The 25,938-nt window shown below is 40.6% G+C and overlaps 2 protein-coding genes across 3 annotated transcripts in view; one reads left to right on the top strand and one right to left on the bottom strand.

Annotated features, from left to right (window-relative positions):
- PROS1 (protein S) overlaps nt 1-3,240 on the bottom strand; it is a 43,391-nt gene extending 40,151 nt beyond the window's left edge. The window contains exon 1 of the mRNA XM_063126820.1: nt 2,990-3,240. Within this exon, the coding sequence (XP_062982890.1) occupies nt 2,990-3,068 (79 nt within the window). The 5' untranslated portion in view covers nt 3,069-3,240. The remainder of the gene's footprint in view (nt 1-2,989) is intronic.
- A 1,515-nt stretch (nt 3,241-4,755) lies between these two features.
- ARL13B (ADP ribosylation factor like GTPase 13B) overlaps nt 4,756-25,938 on the top strand; it is a 56,451-nt gene continuing 35,268 nt past the window's right edge. The window contains exons 1-4 of one of the 2 annotated variants that reach the window (XM_063126822.1): nt 4,756-4,932; nt 6,010-6,190; nt 10,951-11,021; nt 13,863-14,112. In XM_063126822.1, the coding sequence (XP_062982892.1) occupies nt 6,132-6,190; nt 10,951-11,021; nt 13,863-14,112 (380 nt within the window). In that variant the 5' untranslated portion in view covers nt 4,756-4,932; nt 6,010-6,131. The remainder of the gene's footprint in view (nt 4,933-6,009; nt 6,191-10,950; nt 11,022-13,862; nt 14,113-25,938) is intronic. The other variant, XM_063126821.1, reaches the window with a different exon arrangement.

Raw genomic sequence — 25,938 nt, 5'->3', positions numbered from 1 at the left:
CAGAAGCAAAACATTTGCCTACAATCAGAACAGGAAAATGATTCAGGCAACAGGAAAGGCAGTGAATTTGGATAAGCAAGGCTGCAATGCAGGAAGACCAATTGTAAGGGGTGGGGGAGCAGTGAAATGATAGATCATCAGACAATCCCAAAGACCAACAAGCTGGTGGTGTCTAGGGTGGGCACGGAGTCAGAAAGGGGCCTTATTTTTCCCCTCTGTCTCCAGCAGTTTTTCTTCTTCTTTTTCCTTCCCATTGCTTCTAGCAGGAAGGAAACTATCTGTGCCAGGCTGAGGCTGGTGTAAGCAAAGGGCCCAATCCTAGGCAGGATCTACACTACTGCTTTAAAGTGCTTTATAACAGTTTTGACAACTGTTGGGGCCCAGGATACACTCCATATACAGTTGTCAAAACTGTTATAAAGTGCTTTAAAGCAGTAGTGTAGATTCGGCCCTTGTCTTTACAGGGGAACAGAGAGGCCTTAGTTTTACCAAATCCCAGGCTGCTGCTTCTCCACCCATTTCAGGACATACTGCCAGCAGGAACATCACCAGAAGATTTGCACACATGGGATGCTAATCTCCCCCACCCCTGCCAGCCAGTGGTTTTGGGGAGTAGGATTGCACTATAAGTATACTAACTTGGAAATAAAGTTTCATTTACTTCTGCATAAACAAGCTCTGCTTGGAAAATAGAATTTAAAATTACTGTATAGGAGTTTACAAATAATGGTTTCACTTTGAGGGAAAGACAACATCGTCTGATCTTGCTTCTAGGTAAAATGTTTTGATTCAGGTGTAAGAGTCCTGCCCTCTTGCATCTGGCTGCACTACTTCAGAGTAAGCCCCATTGAACTCAGTAGGATTTACTTGTGAAGTAACCAGGCAGATGACTGGGAAGCAATTGTGCATCTTCCTGCATTTTAATTTAACTGACAGTACAATTCTGGACATGATTACTCAGAAATAAAACTCCATCGTTAGTGTGTGTAGGACTGTGGTCTTCATATATTAAAAAAAGTTGCCTGATTTGTTGCATAGTTCTGTTTTGTCTATTAAGATTTGTTTACTGTTCGTTTTAGACTAGTTTCATCAGAAGTAGAATGTGCATTTCTCAAATAAATAAGAATAGAATATTTAACATGTTGGTGCACAGGAGCTTCTTTGCTATACAAAACAGACTTCTTTTATACTGAAGGTAATGAAAGTGGCCCTAAGAAAAAGTAAAAATAAACTCATTTGGGGCTGTTTTAAAGACTCAATAAACAACAGGGAAATTAATCCTTTTGATTCTAAAGTTCATCGCAAAGCATCTGAATTTAAATGCACAAATAATCCCTCCAGGGGATTTAGGGTTGCCAAGTCCAGATCCTGAGAGTACTCTTTTACATTTAAAAGTTTCAAGAAAAGAGACTTCACCAGCTGGAGTTTTCTGTCATGGTGATAACATGACAGGAGAAGCCAGAAACCACAATCTTTCCATTTATATATCTCTTAAAGGTTCAGGAACCTTTCCGGACATGGTACATGTTAGTATCACTTGTTAATCTGTTTGTATCATGGTAGAATCTAGACGGTCATACACTGCATTCTTTCGGTGATGAAGGAGAATATTTTCTCAAGATATATTCACATGACCTTGTGTAAGGTAGTCACAGTAAAAGAAAGCCCAGGATTGCTCCCACACTGGCAGTTGAGTCCATATAGCACCAGGCACAATATTCAGAACCTAGCAACCCAGATGTTACACCAGCCTGATATAAATCAATATTTTAAGCTCAAGGCCCCTCTACAGTGCTACTGTGGATAGTTAAATGGCCAACACCTGAGCAATTTGACATCAGTGGGCCTCAATCTTGGTTTGTATATACCATGTGTCAGGTAGTTCTAAAGTAGGTGGTGAGCTAGATCCTGTCTTTGGTATCTGGGGTTTCTAGACAGCTCAGTGACAAAGTGATAATTATGGGATGAAGTGCCTGGGTGTGATTGGTGAAAGATTTGAGATTGCTTCTTCGTGGGACACATTCAGGCTCTATGCACATTCCAAAATCTTGCCTCATCCTGGGATCTCTTATGGCATAATGGTTTCAGTATCAGGCTTGGATCTGGGGAGAACCGTTGTTGTGAGAACAAAATGGGGGGCAAGAACCATGGATGCCAGCTTTAGCTCCTCATTCTCCTGTGACAGGCTAGTGGGCCTCATGTCCAATGTAGCTGACACATGAAAATAGGCTTATTTGTGGTAAGGAGAATATAGTAGGAAAAGAAGTTTAAAAAGTAATAGTTGGACACAACAACCTGGAGAAGAGAACTGGTTCTTGATCAGAAAAGAAATCTGGTGAGTTTTCATCTGGCATAAAATATTGCATACAGATGCTTCATCACAGCACAGAACACTTTTCAAAAACTGTGTACTGGTTGTTTCACAATGGCCAGCAACATGCTTACTTGCTAATGTTATTAATTACTTCTTGTTTAGTACACTGAGGAGTGCCCAGCCCTTAGCTCAGCTTTTCACAAAACTTACTGTTTAGGGAGGGGGAATGAAAGCTTGCTTAAGCAGAAATCAGGGTCACTTTTTCAGAAACTGATCTGGCTTTATGAGTCAGCTCAGCATTTCTCAATCATACCTGTCACAAACAAACCAAATCAGTCTATTTCTGCAGTCCTGTGCACAGTTACCTGGAAGTAAATCCCATTAAACTCAACAGGATTTGCCCCTGAGTAAACATGCAAAGAATGAGGCTGCATCTTTACTACTTCAAGAGATTGCAGATTTTGTTCATTGAAAAAGCCATGCAATGTACAGTCTTTCCACCCTTTTTGTTCTTTAAATTGTGCCAGTGTCATGATAATGGTTTTGTTCATTGCACGTCACAAGCAATTCACTGGAACATAAGGACAGAACACAAATATGAATTAACAAGAAAAAAAAAAAGAAAAGGAAAAAGGAAGTATTTCAAAAGTTGAAAAGCAATCCAATTTTACTTACATGTCCTAGGCTCAGAAAGAGCGACTGCTGTAATAAACAGGCAGGAAATAAACAGGCAAACCACGCAGTGAAGCCTCATCCTTAGGGGGAGTAGCTGCGGTAGGTTAAGTGGGCTGGGTGCATCTGTTGGGGGCTAGGAAGGGGAGGGGGATGTTGGCATCTGCTCAGACAACCTTCTTGCTGTCGCGTCTCTGTTTATACGGTGCCTGGGAGTGATGCAGCAGGGAAATGTTCTGCCAGGTTCCAGTCCTCCTCCCGCTGAGGGGGAGGGGAGGCTGATTGGGGGATGGACATTAACAGAGGATATTTCCAGGAAACATTCCTGTGTGTTTCTCATGGTGGATAAACAGGATGCTTGGGAGGGGGACCTTGTGTCCATAGCCCTGAGGTTGCTAAAACTCCTATGCTGTTGATTTCCAGCAGCTCACTGAAAAAGACTAGTGGGTGGGTTGGTGGGTGAAACTTAAGTTGCCTTTCGATTGTATTTCCCTCGTTTCATTCCCATAACATAGATCATGATATCTCACTTTTTAAAAATGCTTCTCTTACAAAAATCAAAGGCTTTCACTTGTTATAGGTTGAGCCTTTTTACTGGATTTGAAGTTAATTCACATTATGCTTCTTACAGACATTGCTGCTATCTCAAAACTTTTGTATTGGCCTGAATTCAAATTGTTAAGTGGCAGACATTTTGTAAAATTGTATCTTTTAATGTAACTTTTAGATGACTCCCAGTGGCTGGGGAACATGGGTGGGAAGGTGCTGTTGCACCATGTCTTGCTTGTTCATCCGATGGCCGATGGCTGGTTGGCCATTCTGTGAAGAGAGTGCTGGGCTTGGTCTGATCCAGCATGACACATCTTAAGTTCTTATAATGAACGAGTCAGAGTGCACTTGAAGAATAGCCTAAGAAAGCCAATATCCTGAACTGTTGGGGCAGAAAATATTCCACATAAATAGCACAGCTCTAGCCGTATTACCTGCTACCATGAAACTGTACTCTAGGTTCAGCTCATAGATGAAAAAGAGTATTGTATAACAACAGTGGTATCATAAAGACTCAGGTTGCAAGCCTTTAGCTGTAAGTAAGTCCCATTGAATTCAGTGAGATTTCTGAGGAGACATGCATTGCATTGTAATGGTGCACATCTATAGTAATTTACCTGGGAACAAGCCCCATTGCATTTAATGGGACTACTCAAGGAGTAGACAGTATAGAATTGGGCTATAAGAGTTGTATTATGGTACAAGTGGTGCCAAACCCTAAGGCCGGCATAGACTCCCACGGTACATCCGCTTCAATCCTTAATACGGCGGTTTCTCCTTGCTCGCCAGGAGCAAAAGAAAACCAACAGCCCAAGGCAAGAACTCTTTGCCCAGCTCCTCTGCTCAACTTAGAAACCTATCCCCGCCTTCTCGGGAACCAATGGTGGAGAAGAATCCATCAATCAAGCTATCTTTCACTTCCCATTGGCTCTCGCTTTTCCGGGTTCTCCCTCCCCCACGCCCTTCTCTCGTTCTTCTGTAACCATTAGAAACCAGCTTGGTTACGCGTCCCTTCTGCGTCCCGTTGTTATCGAACTACTCGGGGAGCCGACCAATAAGCGAGCAGCGCCGGCGTCACGTGCTGGAGGGGGCCTGCAGGAGAAAGAAACACTGTCACGTGGCTCGGTGAAAGGGCTGGTCTGGGAATCTGTGGTCGCTTCGGGGGGGTTTTGAGCAACGGGCGCGGCGACTGGACCGTCGCGGGGGAGGGGGGTGGTTGGCGTGGCGGTTGCGTGGCGACTGTGAGGGAAATTGTGCAGGCCTCGTCCTCGGACTGGCTGTGATGTGGGGGATGAGAGTCCCTGGGCCGCGGTTTATGGCCGAAAGCTGTGACTGGTACCCGGCTTCGCGTGTTTATGTCCTCCTTTCTTCTCTGCGGCCACGGTGATAAAGCACTGGTAAGAGAGGGGCTCCTCACTCACTTCTCAGGCTCTTGCCCCTTTGGTGGCTCAGTTCCTGCTTACTTTGGGGCTGGCACTGTCATTAATAATAATAACAACAGTCAGAACAATAATGGGAATAACAGTCGGTCTGGGCGGTGTCGTAGCAAGAGGTTTAGACCAGCGAGACCTGAGTTCAAGTCACAACAGTGGCCCCATCTTGGGCCAGTGGCATGCACTCGGTCCAACCTCCTTCACAAGTTATTGTGAGGATATGTGGTATAGTGGGGAAATAATCACCATGGGTTGGATCCAGGATATCTACCTTCTGTGGGTGTGAGGCAGCATTCCCCAACCTGGTGCTATCCAGATATTTTGGACTTCAAGTTCCATCATTCCCAAGCAGCATGGCCAGGAGTTCTGGGAGTTGTAGTCAAAAACATCCAGAGGGCACCGGGTTTGGGAAGGCTGGCATAAGGGCTATGCTGATAGAAAGTGTTTCTGCTTGATCTTGGGGGATTCCCGCTCTCTCCCCCAACACCCCCAATCAGCAAACTCCTTTGATTCTCTATAACATTTGTAGGCCACCCTAAGATCTTGTGTTAGTGGTGTGGCAAGATGCATATTTTGAAATAAACTTGTAACTGACAGAAACAGATTAATCGAACTAATGGATCTGGTGTGTTCTGGAAGCATAGTGGTGTTAAATCTCATATTCAAGATAAGAATCCTGAGCATCTCTCTGCCTCTATTAAGTACAGTCTCTACAAATACAACCTCTGAGAATATATCATATCCACATTCTATATTTTTTGGGGGAAGGCTAGTGATCTAGTGTGGTACGGAAATATGTTTTTGGTTCAGATAAAACATATGGTGCCACACTTGTTGTTTTCTACACTGTAAAAAATATTTTCCAGAATAACATTTTTCAAAGGGGTAGCCATCTATCTGTGTGAAATAAAAGGTCATTGCAACACAGACAGTGCTTGGTGGTCAGCTTTACAGAAGGAGCTCTTTATTAAGCTGGTGGAGAAAGAAGGAAGTTTGGCAGTAGTCTTAACTCTACTCTTTCTCTCTCTCCTATAATTGTAGCAATAAGACAGCATCTACGTCGATCTATTCCACTGTGGGGTGTCTTTGATTGGAATTCCAGGATCCGTCTACAAGCTGCATTTGTCAATTCATTTGGTGCTCTGAATGGCTATTGGATAGGGATGTATAGTCTGATGGCCAATTGCTGCAACTGGCTAAAGCGGTGGCGAGAACCTGTCAGGTAAAACAACTACAACTAGACATGTAGAATAGTCTTTTTTCCCCAATATATAGGTCTGAAGATTGCACTGTGTGCAACAGATGTCACAAATTTGTATAAGCTTAAGGTTATTAACCTTTCACAAGAGATCTGACCAAGGTAAATTATTAACTGAAATATAGCAAGGAGTTCTAAGGCAATTTAAATCTAAAGTGGCATAAGCTTACATGGGCTGCAGTACACTTTTTCAGATGCATGGACTGTTATCCTTAGTTACAATTGTGTGCTTATATATATCCACACACATATGGTGTGGGGGGAAGCAAACGTGAACTGAGAGGAAAATGAAAGATAGAAAGTACAGCCAGTACTGAACTGACTTTACACCAGATTCCTCTCCACTTCCTATCCTGTTGGCACTAAGGCAAAGATAGATTTTTTTTACTGGCGTTCCATAGTTACTCAATGTCAGTGTTTGCATAGAATTGCTATTCCAGGGTTCTGGAGAATTCTGGCTTAGCGTTTACAAGCAGAGTGTTGGTGCATGCTGCCTGATCATACCTACTTGTCTCCTCCTGTCAGCAGGAGTGACTAAACTAATCAGAATCTCATCAGGAAGGGTTTGTTTAGTGTTGTGTCTAATCCAGACTTCCTGGCATATTGCTCCCCTAACAAGACAAAGTCTGGAGACGGGATATCTTCCCATATGATTCCTGGCTTGTCTGAGAACAAAAAGCCAGGAATCCTGGTTCAGATGTAACATTAAACTTTTCTTTCCTAGTGAGTTTCTTATTCATTTAGCTGATTCCACTGATGGTTGGAATTGCTGCCCAATTCCTACTTATATAGAATAAAGAAGCAGCAATAAAACCTGATGAATGGATGTCTTTGTGTTAAAATGAACAATGTATTGTACAGGTTTCGTTTATAAATTCATATAGGTAAAATCAAAGATATTTGTACCTTTTTGATCACATTTGGTCAAAAAGATGTATATTTCCTATTATTCTGAGATTCATTGAAAGTATATTTTTATATAATAAAGAACTAGCCCTTGGCAATAGATCTATAAAAGATACTAGCCCACAAAAACATGTTAAATTAATCTTTAATGTTTTTAAATAATCAACCCCAAGTACAATTACTTTGAAATTCCAGACTTTTAAAATGAAAAGAAAAATCATGTTACTCCTGACAGATGATTGAACTTGCTGTGGCTTGTTTCCCCCCTCGTTCTCCCAGCATATATCCCATGGACATTTGTGGCACAAGCCCTCTCATAATCTTGTCCCTATGGAGTGAAACCTTTTTGGCTTCCCATCCTTCTCTGATTGCTACCCCTTTTCTGTGCAGTTTTTCAGTTCACACCTCCACCCCTGGTGTTTGGAGGTGTGCAAATAGGTTCGTTTTTTAATTTTTCTGTGGTTCGCAGGTACTTAAGAGCACACTTTTGTCTGTCTGCTTTAGTCTGTCTGCTATTTACTTCCTTTTGTCTTATCAGCAGTATAGATCAATATCCCCTCTGTAGGTGTTAAAACCCCACTTGTCAATTTCATCCTTTCATTGTATTAAGTCTTGAACTGGCACTTGTCAGTTTCCTCCCTTGCTTGCCCACTTCCTTTGGCCCTGAATTAAAGTGGCAGCTGAACAGGTGTGGGTCAGTGTAGTTACTGCTGACTCTATAGTAATTACTCTGTAATGTAAATAATGTAATTACTCTAGGAGTATGGTTGTACTTACTGCAAGAATGGGTTGGTTAGTTTAGTCCGTCGTTTGGAAATGCATTTTTCCTGTCTTTCAGAAGTCTACTTCAGCGCTTACATTGACTCCGAAAGCTGTCAATGGAAGCCCCGAAGTGGACAAGTTGATTTACAAGGCAAATGCACTACTGCAGTCCGTATATAGCGGGGAAACCAATCTGTGCACCTGCGAAGACTGAATGAAAAATGTGTATTTTTGAAGCAGTGAAAAAAAGGGTGGTGAACACATTCAGGACATTCCCCAAGTGTCGTTCTGTATCAGTGGAGGGGCAGATATTATTGATGAAGGAGGCTGGAGGCGGCACTAGCAAGATCTCGAGGCGTGGTTGGGCTTTTTGTCACTCTTGCTGGGCGGTAGTGTAGCCGCTTGGGCCAAGCCATCGTGCCAGGTTCTGATCTCACCACAAGCTACCATGAGAACAAGCCACCTGTCAACAACTCAACAACAAGCCATGGTTTTCAGGGTGGTTTGTAAACCACCCCACCCACCAAGCCTTCCCATATTCAGACACCATGACACCTTGTGCCTGCCAAGGGTAATTATGCTAACTAGGCAGCACCCGCACAGAGAGGGAAAATAAATTGCTGTGACTTATTTTCTCTCCATGATCATGTGAACTCACCCATTGAATTAGCTGCAGGGCAAGCAGGACACATTAAACAATGGGAAATAAGAGCAGATCAAATTAAGCTGCTACAGTTAATTGAAGGAGTTGGAATCAAATGCAAGGGTTGCTACTCACAAAACAAAACATGGAGCTACAAGCAGGGAGTACTCTAGGTGGAAAGCTGACTATATAATCTATTTTTCCATGTACCATCCTTATGTGTGTGTCTTTGTTTATGTTCTAACATTCTGCGCGTACACAAACATGCATACTAGTGATCTGCTTCAAATTGGAAGCTCTGTTGGTTGCATAGTGATGATGCCTACCTTGCTCTAGGCCAGAGAGGAAATTGCATTTTTGCAAGTTTGACTAAAAACTAGCTGTTGTATTGGAACAATGTTTTCCAGTTTGAGTTACTATTATGCTAGAGATGTAGTGGAAAAAGAGACTCCCTGTATTCCTTTGCTGGTGGTTGTTTATTACTCTTTCCCTCGTTCTGTTTCCCCATCTATTTAACTTTCCTGTGTTGCTTTTCAAGGTGGTTTACAACACCTCTTAAAACAAGAATATAAAATCAAACATTGCTCTAAAAATGAATGTCAGTCATACCAGGCTTGGAAAACAAAATAGAGATGCAGTTGCTGATCACCACAGTACTTGTATATTGCAGGTCAAAGGTATTGCCAGAGCAATATGGAATACTAGTTGACTGATTTATTTTGGTGGGCACCAAGAAAGGTATCTGGTGGCACATTGGTGTCTGCAGGCTCTGCATTGCCTTCCCTGTGCCAAGGCTTGCCTCTCCATCTTGTGCTGTGCTCAAGCTTTTGCCACCTCTATCAAAATTAAATACAATCCATCCACTTTGACTTGTCTAATTCTGGTTCAGTTCGGATGACACGTTACACAATGGTGGACTATTTGATTAAATAGTCCCGTGTTGACTAACGTTTTGTCTGTCAGGCAAAATTCCCCTGCATCCCTCCTGCCTCAGCCAAGGATTGTCCTTCCGTTCTCGTGAATGGGGATGGGGTGCAACACAGAAGAATCTGTGCTGTTTGTCATAGTAGCAGCTCGGATCCTTGTGCACCCCTCCATCGCCATCATTTCCATAGCAATGGGGGAGTAGGAGGCGGTGTTGCAGCCACCCCTGCTACTGTTGAGATGAGGGTGAATATGTGTCAGCATGGGAAGAACTACTCTGCTGAGAGGGCATCATTTGTCTTGGCGACGCTTCTTTCGTCCCCATCTAGTTTCGATGCAGAGAGTGGGGAGACCTGTGATTGTCAGATTTCCCTCTCTCTGCCTTGAAACTAGATTGCGACAGAAGAGGCGCCACCAAGACAGATGATGCCCTCTCAGCAGAGAAGTTCTCTCCGCACTGATGCATCCTTCCCTGTCGGGGCCATGGCGTTGCTAGAGCCACCCCTTCCCTGTTGCCATGGTCCCAACAGAGAAGAACGTGTCGGCGCCAAGCCATGTGATCTCCTGTGAGGGAAGACGCCGCTCAACGCTGATACGTCCTTTACTGGAGACTGGATTGTGCACCCTGACAAACGAAGAGTCCATTTCAAACCCCTTGGTTCTGTGGTGGGGACAGCGCATGTTTCTCTGCAGGCTGCCACCACAGAAGTAAGAGGCTATGGAACGGTCTCTTCGTATGTTAGGGTGTGCAATCCAGTCTTTGGCAAAGGATGCATCAGTGCCGAGCGACGTCCCCATCACCTGTCCTTCTGTGCCAGGTGCGTCGCCTCCCATGATAGGAGACGCGCAATGCCTGTTGCTGAGCGAGGGCCATTTCGGGTGGGTGGGGGAGAAGAAACCCCCCTCCTGTCAATAGGAGAGAGAGCACTGCCGGGGCTTCTTTCTCCACCAATGGCCACTGCCATGGCCATCGCTGGAGAAATAAGTGCCAACAGAGCCCTCTCACCTTTTGTCAGGAGGTGGGATTCTACCACCGTTAGCCATCCTGAAATGACTCCGCCCTTGCTTTTCCATATGCCTGGTACTGCTTTCAGAATGTCTCAGTGGGGCCACCTCCCTTATTTCTGTCACGTCTTCTCAAGTCACCTTTTCTGGGAAGCCTTTAGAATATTCCCACTAGTCCCAATACCCTATTATATGTATACAGCTGAAGTAATAGCATATTCTGCCTCTGTTTGTTCCTGCCCCCTTATTCTGTTTCCCCTTCATCTGTTTTAGATTTTTTTTGTAAGCCGTTTGGTTTAGGCACTTGTCAAGCCTGTTTTTTGTAAGGTGCCATCTTATATAGATTGTGCTATATAAATAAAAATAGGTACTTTGATGATGATTCCCAAGCATACATTTAAAGATGTCATCTAAAAAGGAATATGACACTTGTTTCAGGAAAAAAGCCTAAAAATACTATTTCTTCTTCTTCTATAATTCAAAGGAAAGTGACATTAATCATGGTGGGTCTTGATAATGCTGGGAAAACTGCAACAGTGAAAGGAATCCAAGGAGGTAAGTAATCTCTTTAGTTTGATCCAATCATTCTTAGAGAAATTGTCTTATTCAATATTAAAACAAGCTTCTTTATTGTTTAAACACGGCACAAATTTGAATTTATCGCACTTGCATAAAGCTTCTGATAGTGTTAGAGTGTTTGGAACAATATAGATGTAAACCAAGGACATTATCTAACACTCCCCCATCAGCAGGACCCACCACCAGTGCAACAGTGCTTCCTAAAGAAACCGCAGAAACAAGCCATTTCCAGAGTTCCCATCGGGGAGCACCACTGACCTGTTTATTTCTAGAAACAAGTGTTTTGGCTCATTTCTGGGATTGCTCTAGGAAGCACTAGCTTTCTGTCGCGTCAGCGGTGGCTCTTGCTGGTGCAACACAATTGGCTGAGGTACAGGGTCGGCACGGGATACTGTCAAAGGGCTTTTGCTTCTACTGAATGTCAGAAGCACTTCAATGCATGCATCCTCATTACATGCTCCTCCTGACATGGGAGAGAGCTATAAAGCCGTTGCTGGAATCAGAAGTCCTGCACTTGCGAAGTTAGATCAGAACTAGTGCATATATCCTTCAGAAGAAAGCACTCTTTGTAGGGAAGCAGAATGTCATGTCCTAGCACTGTATTTCATAAAATAGAAGGAAAATATCTTTGGTGGTTGTTTTGGTCATTTAAGGAATTGCTGACATAAATTTGTTTTAATTGTAGGAAATATGGAAAATATGTCTTCAGGTTAATGAGGCATTTCATTATAGGATGCGTTTTTGGTTTAGGCTAGAAAGTCAATTGTTCTCCTCTCTCCCTCTCTTTTTTTCTTTTGAATGTACAATAACTCCTGTTTGCTGAAACACAGCAATGAGCACATATCAGTAAATTTTACATAAAAATCAATGTTGTAGGTATAACCTCTTTTATGATATTGACTCAGACTATAATTAGGAAAAACCCAAAGAAGGAAATTGTGTGTCCATAACAAAGTGTGACTTTAATGATATTTTTTTATATTCTCATTTATAATTGGGAAGGTACCTGTAATTTTCCACTTCTCATTTATTCCCTTAGCCATAAAAATCCATATTAGCATCATTTTTTCTGTCTTTCAATTTCACTAAAATAGCACACATGTATACATGCTCTGAATTGAATAAAACTGAGCTGTGGGAAAGCTGCTGAACTGCCTCTTTTAGATGGTTACTCGGCAATTTACTGATGTACCTAAAGGCATTATTTATGGATGAATCTATTCCAGGCTAGTGAAAGAAACTTTGATCACTCTCTTCTTCAAAACCTTTTACCCTGGACTTTATGTGATTTCAGTGTGACCCTGCTTCAAAAGCCTCATGTACGCACAAGACTTTTCACTTTTCCCATTTCAGTGGCAGCTTCCCACATATTCTGAAAAGCCACCCCTGGAGGTTAGGGTAATCCCTGGATCAACATTCCATTAAATGCAAGTGGCTAAACCAGAAGAGGAAAATCACTCAATCTGCCCCCTGGCAGTATGTGTGGAAGCACTTTGCATGTGCCTCTCTAATATCAGCCTATAACTCAAATAAATTTATAATCTCATTATTCTTAGGTAGTTCAGCTCTGGCAGGCAGATGACCAATAACAAATATACTTATTAATTTATTTTTATTTATGTATCACATTTATATCGCACCTTTTTTCTTCCTTAAGACCCCAAGGCGGCGTACATAATTCTCTTCCTCCATTTTATCCCCACAAGAGCAACCCTATCTCACAGGGTTGGGCTGAAAGTCTGTGACTGGCCCAAAGTCACCCTGTGGGTTTCCATGGCCGAGTGGGGACTAGAAGCCAGATCTCCCACCTCCCAGTCCAACACTCTAACCACTACACCATACTGGCTCTTATTTTCTTTTAGTCTTGATTGAAATTTCGTTAGAAATATGAAGTCAAATAAATAAAATATTTTCAAACATTTCTCCTCCCTTTTATATACTTATGCTTCAGAATCATTGAGCTCTAGACATACTACTTAGCTCTTTCAGATCTTCTGTACACTGGCTTTGGTTTGCATGTGAGCTAGGTGTCGTTAACATGATTGTTGAGTTATTTTACTATACAATACTCTTTAAACACTTAGGAATTTTCCTGTTTTATTCTAAATGCTGAAATTAATAGGCTGCAATCCATCACGTCAGAATTCATAGTAGGTCAGGCCATCATAAATTTTATTTGTGTTCAGTGTCCCCAGTATTGGAAATGCATAAACACAGCGGCTTGGGTGTCCTTATATGTCAACCAGACATTTTTCAGTCCATGCTGTAATATATGTAGCTATTATAAAAGAGTCAGTAAAAAGTCTCTGAAATTCATGGGTAGATGGTGTTTTGGCAAAAGGGCTTTCAGGCCTTTCTCCTCCTTTTACTTTTGTCCTAAAAGGCCTACATTTCTCGCCTAGCGTAATTTCCTTTGCTCAGGTTTGGGGGAGGGATAAAAAGTTGAAGCACATTGCCCCCTCTCAAAACTTTATCCTGGGATGGAAGATGTTGCTCCCTTCCTCTCAATTAGTTGTCTGGCTTTTCTCAGACATGATTTTAGGGTGACAGAATGAATGCTGGGAACTGTCTGTTTTATATAGGTAGTAGATGCTATTTCAAGAAAAACTCAAAATATTAGTAAAATACTGTAAAATTTTAAAATACAATACCCCACCCTTTTCATTTAAAGTGGCCAGCCTCTATAATAGATAATTAGGACAATGGGGTATAGTAAATGTAAGCATACAAAACAATAATAATCATGTAAATGTAGGAATTCTTAATTATTCAAACTACATCACAGCTGTCTCTCATAATGCTTTCATGTTTTCTTAGAGTCCCCTGAGGATGTGGCGCCAACAGTTGGTTTTTCTAAGATTGACCTTAAGCAAGGCCGTTTTGAAGTCACAATCTTTGACTTGGGAGGTGGAAAGAGAATCCGGGGTATCTGGAAGAATTACTACGCTGAATCATATGGAATTATATTTGTTGTGGATTCTAGTGATGTGGAGAGAATGGAAGAGACGAAAGAGACGATGTCAGAAGTTTTAAGGCATCCCAAGATATCAGGAAAACCTGTATTAGTGTAAGTAACATAAATCAAAGTGTGTTTAAGTACTGATCTATAACTTAATAAACATATTTCTTAACACATTCAGAGCTTGTGGTACTTCCTTCATAAACTGTCTTTAAAGCAGAATATTTTCTTTCCAAGCATAACAGAGCAGGGAACTTAAACTGTATTGTGGTGCTACTGAAGTCATTAGAAATGATGTTTTCAGTTTGGCAGGATTGATGTCTGTGCAAGTTCTACAGAAATGAGGTATATAATGTTCCCATATGTTGTTTTTTATATTCCAATATTACCTGTAGTGGTAACTCTAATTGTTTTGATTAATATGATGTTGAAACACAAATAATATGACCCTTTCATAAGTCTAGCATAAGTATGTTATTAGCAAATTTTTAATATTAATGAGGTATGCATGTTCAACACAAGAGGGTGCAAGTGATGCATTATCTAAAGGACCTCGTTCCTGGGAACTTATATTATCCAACAGATTTCTCATAAATTAGGCATGTGTGAAGGTCTTACCTTATAACCTAGAAATATGCTTGGTGTAACAGAAGCTAAATATGCTGCAGTTGATACACTTGCAGAGAAAAATACCACTTGGACTGTGTAGGTGACTGAAGAACAATATGGCCATGATCCAGCTAAATCTATGCTCTTCTAAATCCATTGATTTTAAAGTGAAAGAGTTTAAGCACATGCTTAATTCTCTCATTGATGCATTTTGAATTTAAACATGCTTAACTTTGACTGCATCATGTCCTGTATATTTGTTCTTTTCTTCTTTTTTAAATGTAATATGCTGTTTCCTGTATGTTGCATTTGCTTCTTACTTGACAAATATATTTTGATTAAGCTCATCCTACATTTCTTTCTAGAACTTGCTTGTTTCCTATAACTGGTTTCCTATAGGTGAAGATTTTTTCAATTAATTGAAAAAGGACAAAGTTTGTTGGGTTATAGTCAAAATTGTTCAGGGTTTTGTTTAGAATGATTAGCTATAACTGCTAGTTGTCAGCTTTTATTTCTTAAAAGCATATGTTTGAGAAAACTTGATCTCTCTTAATCAGATCACAGAGTTTTATTCTAAAACAATTAGAATAAAACAAAGTTACATTTCTTTGCATTATCCCTTAATGTAGCACAAAGTTGTAGCATTTAGATGAATGATTCTGCAGAAGAATGTACAGCAGAGTTTTTATTGTCATTGATGTTTTAGTCAGTGTGTGTGTGTGATGAGCAACAGATAGTTGCATCTTATCACTAAATTCTTGTTTTAAATCTTATCCTTAAACATTTGGTTTATTTCTCTAGCATAAATGATTAGGTGTTGTGTTCTGCCTTTTTAATAAGCTATATTAACTCGGAGAAAGTGAGAGTTATAGGTTGGCTTATGCGTACTCTCTAATCTGGAAATGCTAAATTTGCAGTGGGGTGGTAGGTCCATGTGTACTCTCATGTGCTCCTCTTAACTTTCCACAAAACATACAGCAATACTTGTATACGTTGTACATTCATATGCATGTGTGATGTCCTAGATATTTCCCACCATATTTTGAGGTGTAACAATTTTGAGAGTTTTTATTGTAACTTGTAGAAGCAGTGGGGGCACATGCAGGCCTCTTGCCATCATTCTATGTATACAGCAATACTGGATCAGCAGCATTTTTTTCTTTGTCCAATTTTTTTTTAAAGATGGCATGTCATGAAAGAAAAGTAAACCACTGTTAGCGACATATCACAGGGATTTAAAATGGGGGCGGGGGGTTACGTGGCTTCCCGTCATACTTCTCAATGCCTTCAGTTCCTTAGTAATGTTGTGAAACAGAGAGTAATGGTTTCCAGCCGACTGTGCCATCTTGTAGCTTGAACATATCTTGAAAATGTACACATCTATTAGTGAGTGCCATGTATGAGGAATAAAATCTTCAAAGATGAATAAATGCAACAAGATTATAGTTTTCTTCAATGTAAACATGTTCTAAACATCAAGTTTACAAAAGTATAGTGTTTGTTCTAATTGTCTAGTACAGCAATCATGGAAACCACTTTTACTTGCTGTATATGTCTATCTAGATCAGCCTGCCCCAACTTGGTGGACTTCAGATATATTGTCCTACAACTCCCAGCATGACAGGGCATGCTCGGAGTTGCAGTCCATCATATCTGGAGGGTGCCAGGTTGGTGGAGGTTGATTTAACAACAAATGCAGGAATTTTGGGGGATGCAGCTTAATAGGCTGAAATTCCCCTGCTCATACACTGTTTATAAAGAAAGAACCCTGTTCTCCTTGGCATCTAGTTCCCTGTCTTGCACTCTTTTTTTTTATCTGTCTACTGTTGTTAAGAAACAAACAAACCCAGCCTGTTAACATGCTTGGTCAAAACGCATCTGTGAGCATGTCTACAGAATTCTTTTCCACGATTAGGAAATAAGCTATCCTAGAACATGAATGACTTGGAAGAAGGAATAGGGGGCAGATTTAGCTCCAATTTGTTAAGGGAACTGTTTCTCGCTGTGATTAAGGCTATTTTCTGCCAGAAGACAGGGTGTGCAATCTGTAAACTTGGCCCAGAAACGAGCACTCTAGCCAGCACTCTAGCCAAACAGAAGGGAGGCAGGTGTGCATAACTGGAATTGTTTGGTCAAGGTAGTGCCCATGTAAGGTCTTAGGGAGCAGAAGAATGAGATCAGAGTTGTTGTTTTTCCCCAGAGAATTACAATTATATTCAGTATGAAGATGTTTCCGTGAGACAAATGTATAACATTAGAAAATAATTCCTGTGTAATCTCTGCGTAAACTCCAGCTCATGGATCTAATCCATCCTGCAGAAGTTCCCCATCTAGCCTGCAGGACCCCTTGGATTCTTCCAGGAGGCAAAGCTTGGAGTCCAAGCCCGGCCACCTAGAGGGATCTCTGCTGTTAGTGATCAGAGATAACAACAGGGATTCTCCTTAGCATGCCTTCTCGAGACTCAAGGCAACTTGGGTGTCCTAACCATCTAGGGCTGGATGTCCAAAACAACAACAACACAAGTTTGAGTGGTTTCTGGAAGGTTATTCTCCAGGTGAACCCAAAAGAAATTATTGTCTCATAAAAGAAAGGCATCTGGACTTCTAATACGGTTGTAGTACTTCTTTGAAAAGCCGCTTACAATCTCAGGGCGTTCTGTAGCTGGGTGGTAGAGTGAGGTTTTGATTAGATTAAAAACAGTGGAAGGTTTGGCATTTAATGATCACAGGAGGTCCCATGCTATCTGAATAGTAGATGGGGCTAGTCCTTTGTCCATTTCAATAGAATGAGCATGAAATTTTCATGCTTAATTTGCCATGGTTAACTATGTCTCTTCTAGCTCATCTTCCCAGGCAAAATGGAACATTTTGAGCCAAGACATCAACAAAATGGTGGTGGAACTATGCTTGCAGAAACACCTTCCCACAAAGTAGTGGTACTATTGCCTCCAACACACACACCCTTAGGTCAGGACCAGCCTGTGCATCCTGATCAACTAGTTGAAGAGCATTTTTCCTTGTGTATGTACTGGCTCCTTCTAATAGATCTTGAATAAATTCATATTTGCAGAACTACCTCTGTGCTTAGTGATGGTTTATTGTCAGCCTTGAATATTTGTTATAAAGGCAGGGTATGCACGCTGAAAATAGTAATCAGTTAGCAATAATTTGTTGGAAAATTGTGTTTTGGTGAAGGAAATTCTTAAAAATTGTTCTGGCAGTTGCTATCACATGGATTGCTTAAACCCATGGAAAGGTATTATCCATCCTGATAATAAAATGTTCATGGGTGACATTTTGACAAAGTGTTTTGTGACTTGAAGTTTGACCTGCCAGAGATGCATGGCATGATCAGATTTCTTATGTTTTTTAAATAAGTAACCACAGCTCACCTTATGTCTATTAATGCCTCATGGTGACTTCACCTAATCAGTCACCAGCTCTGCTGCTCTTCTAAATCCATATTTAAATGACTAATTAATATTTTTTATTATTTATTAGACTTCTCTAACCTGTAAAGTACATGCACTCAATTTATTTTTATGTTGGTAATTGACATGGTACTAATTACAGCTTAAAACACACCCAACAAGTGTCACAGCTAATGGAGAGAACTGAACGAGCATGTTGAAAATGCAGCCAAGATCTATTCTATATTTTTTTCAACTTGTGCTGAAGAGTAACAGGAAACAAATTAAGTCCAGGGAAAAGAACAAATAATCTATTTCTCAACATAAATGTCTGTGATGTGCACTGCAGCCTTCTGCATATTTATTCAAAAGCATGTCTCACTGTGTTGAATAGATGTTGGGGTTTTAGACATGGAATGCTTAGTTCCTCTACTTCAGTTTAAGCTATGGAATGTTGGAACTTGAATTCTGAAAACAGAAGCTATAGATAATTTACTTCTTAGTAAGCGTGTTTAGGACAGAAGCCTTAGTTAAATTAATACTGATTATGTTTAAGTTTTTCTTTGCCCATTCAGTATGCACTATAACCAAATCATTTTGCCATGCTGGTTACTTTCACAGTGGCTTTAATCCTTGGCATCTGTGGTAAATGGTTCCTTGTAGGTAGCGTAAGCACCAGTATCAAGTGACCACACTGTTGGTAGATAGTATTTTGTATGCATGATACCTCACAGCCCTGCCTATATTCCTTTACATAAATCTTCTCCAACCTGGTCATGTACATTGATGGTGCTATATAAATAAATAATAATAATAATAATAATGTTGACTGGGGTGATTGGAATTGCAGTCCCAACACATCTGGAGGACACCAGTTTGGGGAAGGGTGCCTTATATCATAAAAGTACGTTCTTCTAAGCTGTAAAGCCTCAGGTATACTAAAGAGTTATTGCCTATATGAAGCCTAGACATTCACAGGGACTAAGTACACTTCATCGTACAATCCCTTTTTACAGCAATTGACATTTGTGAACACAATCCTAGTAAAACAAGAAAAAGGCCATTCTGTTGTAGAGCATAGGGATTAGAAATGGAAGGCCTAGTTTCAAATACCTGTTTGGCCATAAAGGGCAGTGGATTACTTTTGGCATTATATATCAGCATAAACTACTTTAGAGGGATGAGAGCATCTGATTACTGAAATCTGAAGCAATAAGTATTAAAAGCAAAGAAATCCCCAAGGAGTATTCTTGCTATTGAATTAGTCAGATCTATTAAGAGTCCCAATATCTTTTATGGGGATAAGGGATACTACATTGGGACCGCAATCAGTTATTTAGATCCAGATGTTTTAGAAGAGAACGTCCCAACATCTAGATTCTTCCAATAAAGTTTAGGTAGGAGCATATGTTGCTATGACTTTATCTTCGACTCCTCGCTCTCCTTTATTCCTCATATTGAGGCAGTAGCTAAATCTTGTCGATTTTTCCTGTATAATATTGCCAGGATTCGATCATTTTTGTCTGTCTCTTCTGCCAAGACGCTTGTTCATGCACTGGTTATTTCACGGTTGGACTACTGCAACCTTCTTCTCTCTGGCCTTCCTTCTTCTCACATCAGTCCGTTGGTTTCTGTTCACCACTCTGCCGCAAAGATCATCTTCTTAGCTCGCCGCTCCGACCATGTTACTCCGCTTCTGAAATCTCTTCATTGGCTTCCAATTCACTTCAGAATCCAATATAAACTTCTCCTGTTAACCTTCAAAGCTTTTCACGGTCTAGCTCCTTCCTATCTCTCCTCTCTCATCTCACACTATTGCCCCGCTCGTGCTCTTCGCTCCTCTGATGCCATGTTTCTCGCCTGCCCAAGGGCCTCTACTTCCCTTGCTCGGCTTCGTCCATTTTCGTCTGCTGCCCCTTACGCCTGGAACGCTCTTCCAGAACATTTGAGAACTACAAGTTCAACCGCAGCTTTTAAAGCTCAACTAAAAACTTTTCTTTTTCCTAAAGCTTTTAAAACTTGATGTTGTGCAGACTTCTACGGTTACTTTCTACTGTTAGTTTTTCCCTACCCTGTGCCTGCTTACCCTACCCTGTACCTGTTTGCATTCTCTTCCCCTCCTTATTGTTTTACTATGATTTTATTAGATTGTAAGCCTATGCGGCAGGGTCTTGCTATTTACTGTTTTACTCTGTACAGCACCATGTACATTGATGGTGCTATATAAATAAATAATAATAATAATAATAATAATAATAATAATGACTGTGGGATGCTAGCAAAAATAATAATCTTCAGGTAAGCTCTCCACTCCCAGCTGTAACGTTTAGAATTGCTTCCTATGTGCGTAGTCACTATTAAACTATTGTAATTGTGTTATCATAAGCCACCTTGAACATGATCGTAAATATTTTAACAAATAAATACACTGAAAATCCCTACTAGCAGCTATCAGAAACCTAAATCTTAGGTGTAGGAATTGTCCAGGTGATGGTAGCCTTTAGCATACTAAGCCATTTGATATTTTAAGTAAAGGGTATACATAGAATTGAGCATGGGGAAGGAAGTCTTGGTTGGAATTGTTGTGGTAAGCATAAAGTATGCACTGGCCCTAATGCACCCACCACCCATTTCTACTTCATGTCATCCTATTATTTATTTCTATTTTAGTTTATTATTAACGTTTTCCTAGGCCTTCCTTTAAAAAAAACTTTATTGTATTGTTTTTAAGCTGTTTTATTGATTGAGCTTGCTCTGAGAACTTTTTGTTATAGGGCAGCATATAAGCATAATAAATAAATAAAAATATATAGCTTGTAAAGCCCTGCTTGAGCTACAGCTTTGCAAATTGAAAAGAACTGCCTTGAGTGGGTGTTGGAGGATGGAACATCAATCACATATTAGATGGCAGAAAATCTGTATTTGCTTCAAAGTGGGTACTTGTTTGGGGGTGTAACAAATTCCAGCATTCTGATATGTCTGTCCTGTTGCTGCTGTTTACATATAGGCCTGGTTTGCATGACATGGCCAGCTTATCATGTGTTAATTAACCCACAATGAGCCACAATGTATGCAGCCACCATTTTGAATATGCAACCCCTATCAGCGCTTTTGCCATGTCGTGCAAACACAGCCATCTATTAGTTTTGGGGCTATGTGAGGGTTGTTCAACCCTTGAATAACCCATGATGGCCAACCTTGCACGACATGATGCAACCCAGATTGAGCCGATCAGATGTTTAAACTGGTATCTGCACATAGCCTTGGCTTTATATTTGACTCCTCGCTCTCCTTTATTCCTCATATTGAGGCAGTAGCTAAATCTTGTCGTTTTTTTCCTGTATAATATTGCCAGGATTCGATCATTTTTGTCTGTCTCTTCTGCCAAGACGCTTGTTCATGCGCTGGTTATTTCACAGTTGGACTACTGCAACCTTCTTCTCTCTGGCCTTCCTTCTTCTCACATCAGTCCGTTGGTTTCTGTTCACCACTCTGCCGCAAAGATCATCTTCTTGGCTCGCCGCTCTGACCATGTTACTCCGCTTCTGAAATCTCTTCATTGGCTTCCAATTCGCTTCAGAATCCAATATAAACTTCTCCTGTTAACCTTCAAAGCTTTTCACGGTCTAGCTCCTTCCTCTCTCTCCTCTCTCATCTCATACTATCGCCCCGCTCGTGCTCTTCGCTCCTCTGATGCCATGTTTCTCGCCTGCCCAAGGGCCTCTACTTCCCTTGCTCGGCTTCGTCCATTTTCGTCTGCTGCCCCTTACGCCTGGAACGCTCTTCCAGAACATTTGAGAACTACAAGTTCAATCGCAGCTTTTAAAGCTCAACTAAAAACTTTTCTTTTTCCTAAAGCTTTTAAAACTTGATGTTGTGCGGACTTTCTACTGTTAGTTTTACCCTACCCTGTGCCTGCTTACCCTACCCTGTGCCTGTTGGCATTCTCTTCCCCTCCTTATTGTTTTACTATGATTTTATTAGATTGTAAGCCTATGCGGCAGGGCCTTGCTATTTACTGTTTTACTCTGTACAGCACCATGTACATTGATGGTGCTATATAAATAAATAATAATAATAATAACATGAACTGGCCCATAGTGTATGAACAAGTGAAACTTTCAACACATTTTTGCAGTGTATCCCCAGCCTCACCCCAGGAAGTGCTTTTGTTAGGGCCCCAGACAGCCTGGCAGAGTTGTTCAGAACTTTTGGGATGGGGGTGGGTGGGATTAGTTTCAGGAGTGGAAAAGATATAAAGGACACTTTTCTCTCTCTCTTTCACATCTCTCACTCAACCTTTCCCCTGCTGTGCTAGGTAACCTGTAATCTGCATATTTTCCTGCAGGTATATGTAAGTCTCCCTAATACATCCATTTGGCAGATGTATATACTGTAAACATGCAAACAAGATGGAATGTTTGTTAACGAACAGATTGGAAAGAGGATAGTTTAGAACTTTTTACAACCTGCAGCAACAGTAATATGGTTTATTTAATTCAGTGTCCTTGCAAGAAAATGTATGTGGGGAAAAACCTTGAGAGCCCTCAGACGAAGAGTGGGTGGACATTTGAGCAACAGGAAGGGTCATCCTTGGTTCAACATTATCTTGAGAAAAATCATACAGTCTCTGATATGAAATTTTGGACAGTGGAAAGGATAGATTGCAAAAATGAAAAAAAATGCTGTCCAGAAAAGAAATTAAGTAGATTTTGAAATTGACTAGCTTATCTCCTGGTGGGTTGAATGAGGAGTTACAACTCCTCCCTTTGTCATGGTCCCCCCCCCTTCAGTGTATATTGTTAGTCTAAAGCGCATTTAGAGATAGCCCTGGGAAACTGTGTGTGAAAAATGTGGTGTTTTGACACTTGAGAAGAGCCCTGGATGTTGATTATATGTACTTGTGGGAGTGAGATATAAAGACCACCTGGGATGGCTTAATGATCAGCTGTTGAAGTTGATGCAGATAGTATAGGTAGACACTTTTTGGTGGTTTTGCATTTCTAACGTTGGAGGGCAGTTTTACATTTCGATAATATAATGTTGTTATTCTTACATGAATTTGTAGATGTGAATATTTATTTGTATTTTATCTGTCCCTTTTGGGTTTTAAGTAAGAATGTTGTCAAATTTTGTTATGTTGCAGGCAGCCCCTGAAGAAAGAGGCTGTCTCTCTGAAACCCTGGGCAAGCACACAATAGAACAGGCACTTTTGTGACTTTGTCATTGTTGGCCCTAGTTTAAAAAGGAAAAAAACAACACAGAAGCAAGGAGGATATTTGGTGCTGCTGCTCAAAGATCTATTTATGAATTCTCAGCTGCTTACATATTCTTGCCAACTAAAGAAGTCTACTGTTTACTTCAAAATGAAAAATCCTTGTCCCCCAATATTTGTAAAAATAAACCTAGTTTGAACCTTTTTTATGTTCAGTAAGTGTTTTCCCCTTTGAAGCTTTGTTTTAGTCAACATTGTCATGCAGTCAGGAAGAGCTAGATTAGTAACGTATCCTGTCACAGGAGAATGTACTTAATAAATTATGTAAAACAATGTATATTCTGATGGAACATATACTATAACATACCTCTTTTAGCCATCTTAAACTTGTTCAGTTACCTATTCTGGGTCTCTTCAGTCAGTCAACAGGAAGGCAAATTCTGACATGGTCATTATTTGTCCCTGGATTGGGATGGATTTTTTCCCCTCATCACTGACACTGTTCCGCACTTTACATAGACTATTAATGTTGCAGTGAATCAAAAATGGCCTTTTGTGGATCCTTGCTTTTGTGTATGCCTGTTCTACAGAACTGAACATTTCTCTCCATCACACTTGTTTTTTTCTTTTCTTGCAGTGTAGTTGGAGGCAGATCAAAGACCCATTAGAGAAGTAGTATGGCTAGGAGAGAATTAATGTCAGTAATGCAACACTCTACTTCAGGTGTTTTCTGACACTTGCCTTCATTGACTCACCCTGGGATTACCTTTCCCACCTATAAACAATGTTTGAGAGTCCCATAATAGCATTTGTGTCAGTGTGGGGAGAGAATATGGTGATGATACTATGCACCTGAATTGGGGGCAAACCATGATGTTGCAACAAATAGTTTGGAGAAACTCTGTTCTAGTATCCAACTCATGCCATAAAAATCATTTTTAGGTGGCCATTTTTCAGGCGCAATTAGATGAAGAGCCTTCACTTTTAGTTCAAACATCTATCCTTTGGAAAATGCAAAATCTTCTCTATTGTACTGTGCATTTTTGCCATAGCTGTTCCTTCAGATGACTTTTAAATTGCAAGGCAACATGAATTTGCAGAAGCTGTTGTTTTAAGAAAAAGTAATATGAGATTTTAACTGGACAGGCTTGGTCTGAAAAACCTGACTGGCTTGGCAAGGACTATTCTTGTAAAATGGAAAGAACCAGAAAAAGAATTACCCTAAATATTACAGCAAAATAATAGCATCAACTACTGGAGGGAAAGATTTTCAACCTCTGGTACAAACTGTTCTCAAATTTAAATGGCAAGTTACACATGGTGTTGGAGTCGATTGTGCATTGTGAGTGGTTTTAAATGGTTTGATTTCCCTGCATAAACCCTGGGTTCAGATTGCCTTCCCCAGGTTCATAAACTAGTTTTTGAAGCTGGGAGTGGTTGTCCACGTAAAGAGCTCATGCACCAGCTTCCGGTCTTCATTTCTGGCTTGGATAAGGCAGGAGTTCCCAGTTACGTTTGAACAACCCGGGATAATATGCTAGGATCTTAATTTGGCTTGTTAAAGCAGAAACTTCTTAATTTAATGCAGGAGCCTCCTTAGTTTGGATGTAACAGAGCTCTAGTTTTTTACAAGCCAGGAATGAAGCTCCAAATCTGACATGTGAGTGGTGGGGGCTAGGAGCATTCCAATGCTTTTTCCTGGCTTCATATGACCAAGGTTTATGAAGCCGAGAAAGACTATCCAAACCTTTCTAGCTCCTTTCTAAGTTGCTGCTTCCATGTTAATTGTGGAGGAAACTTGCTTGGCACTGGCACACATGCCTCAAATCATTATTTTGTACCCAAATTAGAAATACAAAGTTTGAATCTGAGTGTAATCCATATTAAGTCATTTTTTAAAAAAGTAAGAAAGCCATTTTTACATACATAATATGCATGAAATTGTTACCAGTTATATTCCACACAATAAAGTCAGCCTGGAGCAAAGTAGAAATATTTTCCTTTCTGCCTTTCAGTGTCCACTGGCTTCCCAGGTAGTTAGGCCAAACATTTGGTTCCAGTTTTGGACTTGCTTAACTTTGTTTCAGCTACACATTTTAGGTCTGTTACTGCCTTTCCTCCCTTGAGTTTACAACAAAGCATGATTTCTTTGTAGTCTCTAATATGTAAATTGCCAACATTTTTTAATTTAATCTTTTCCACACATACATTCATACTTGTCTCACACTAGTGATAGATCTGCACTTTACATAACAAACAGTAGATATGGTAATAGTCTTTTCAGTCTTGTTTCCACCGTTAAAATAAATTAGCTTTTTAAAGAAATTTAATTTGCATTTGTGAAATGTTATTTGAGAACTATGGATAGCTAAGATTTCTAATAGCATAAAGTTGTCTTACAGGCAAAAGCTGTTAGTTTTTGAATAATTATGACTATGACTTGATTCACATGTAACTGCAAGCCACTGCGTTGATTTCCTCCACAGGGCTTGTTGTTTCACATTGTTGCAACTTGTCATTATGTGTGAACCCAGAGAGGATGGGCTGTTCAGCTGGTTAACATGGCACTCAGAAACCATGGCCTGTTTAATGGTTGTGGGTGGCTTGGCAATGGGTTCACACATAATGACAAGCTGTGGCACGCTCCTGCTGTACCTTGAATTTTCAAAATGGTGGCTGGAACTGCAAAGAGAACCCTAG

The sequence above is a fragment of the Elgaria multicarinata genome, chromosome 5, assembly GCF_023053635.1.
Source record: "Elgaria multicarinata webbii isolate HBS135686 ecotype San Diego chromosome 5, rElgMul1.1.pri, whole genome shotgun sequence".
Lineage (NCBI taxonomy): Eukaryota > Metazoa > Chordata > Lepidosauria > Squamata > Anguidae > Elgaria > Elgaria multicarinata.
The sequence above is the reverse complement of the archived record's forward strand: the minus strand, read 5'-3'. Positions and strand labels throughout refer to the sequence as shown.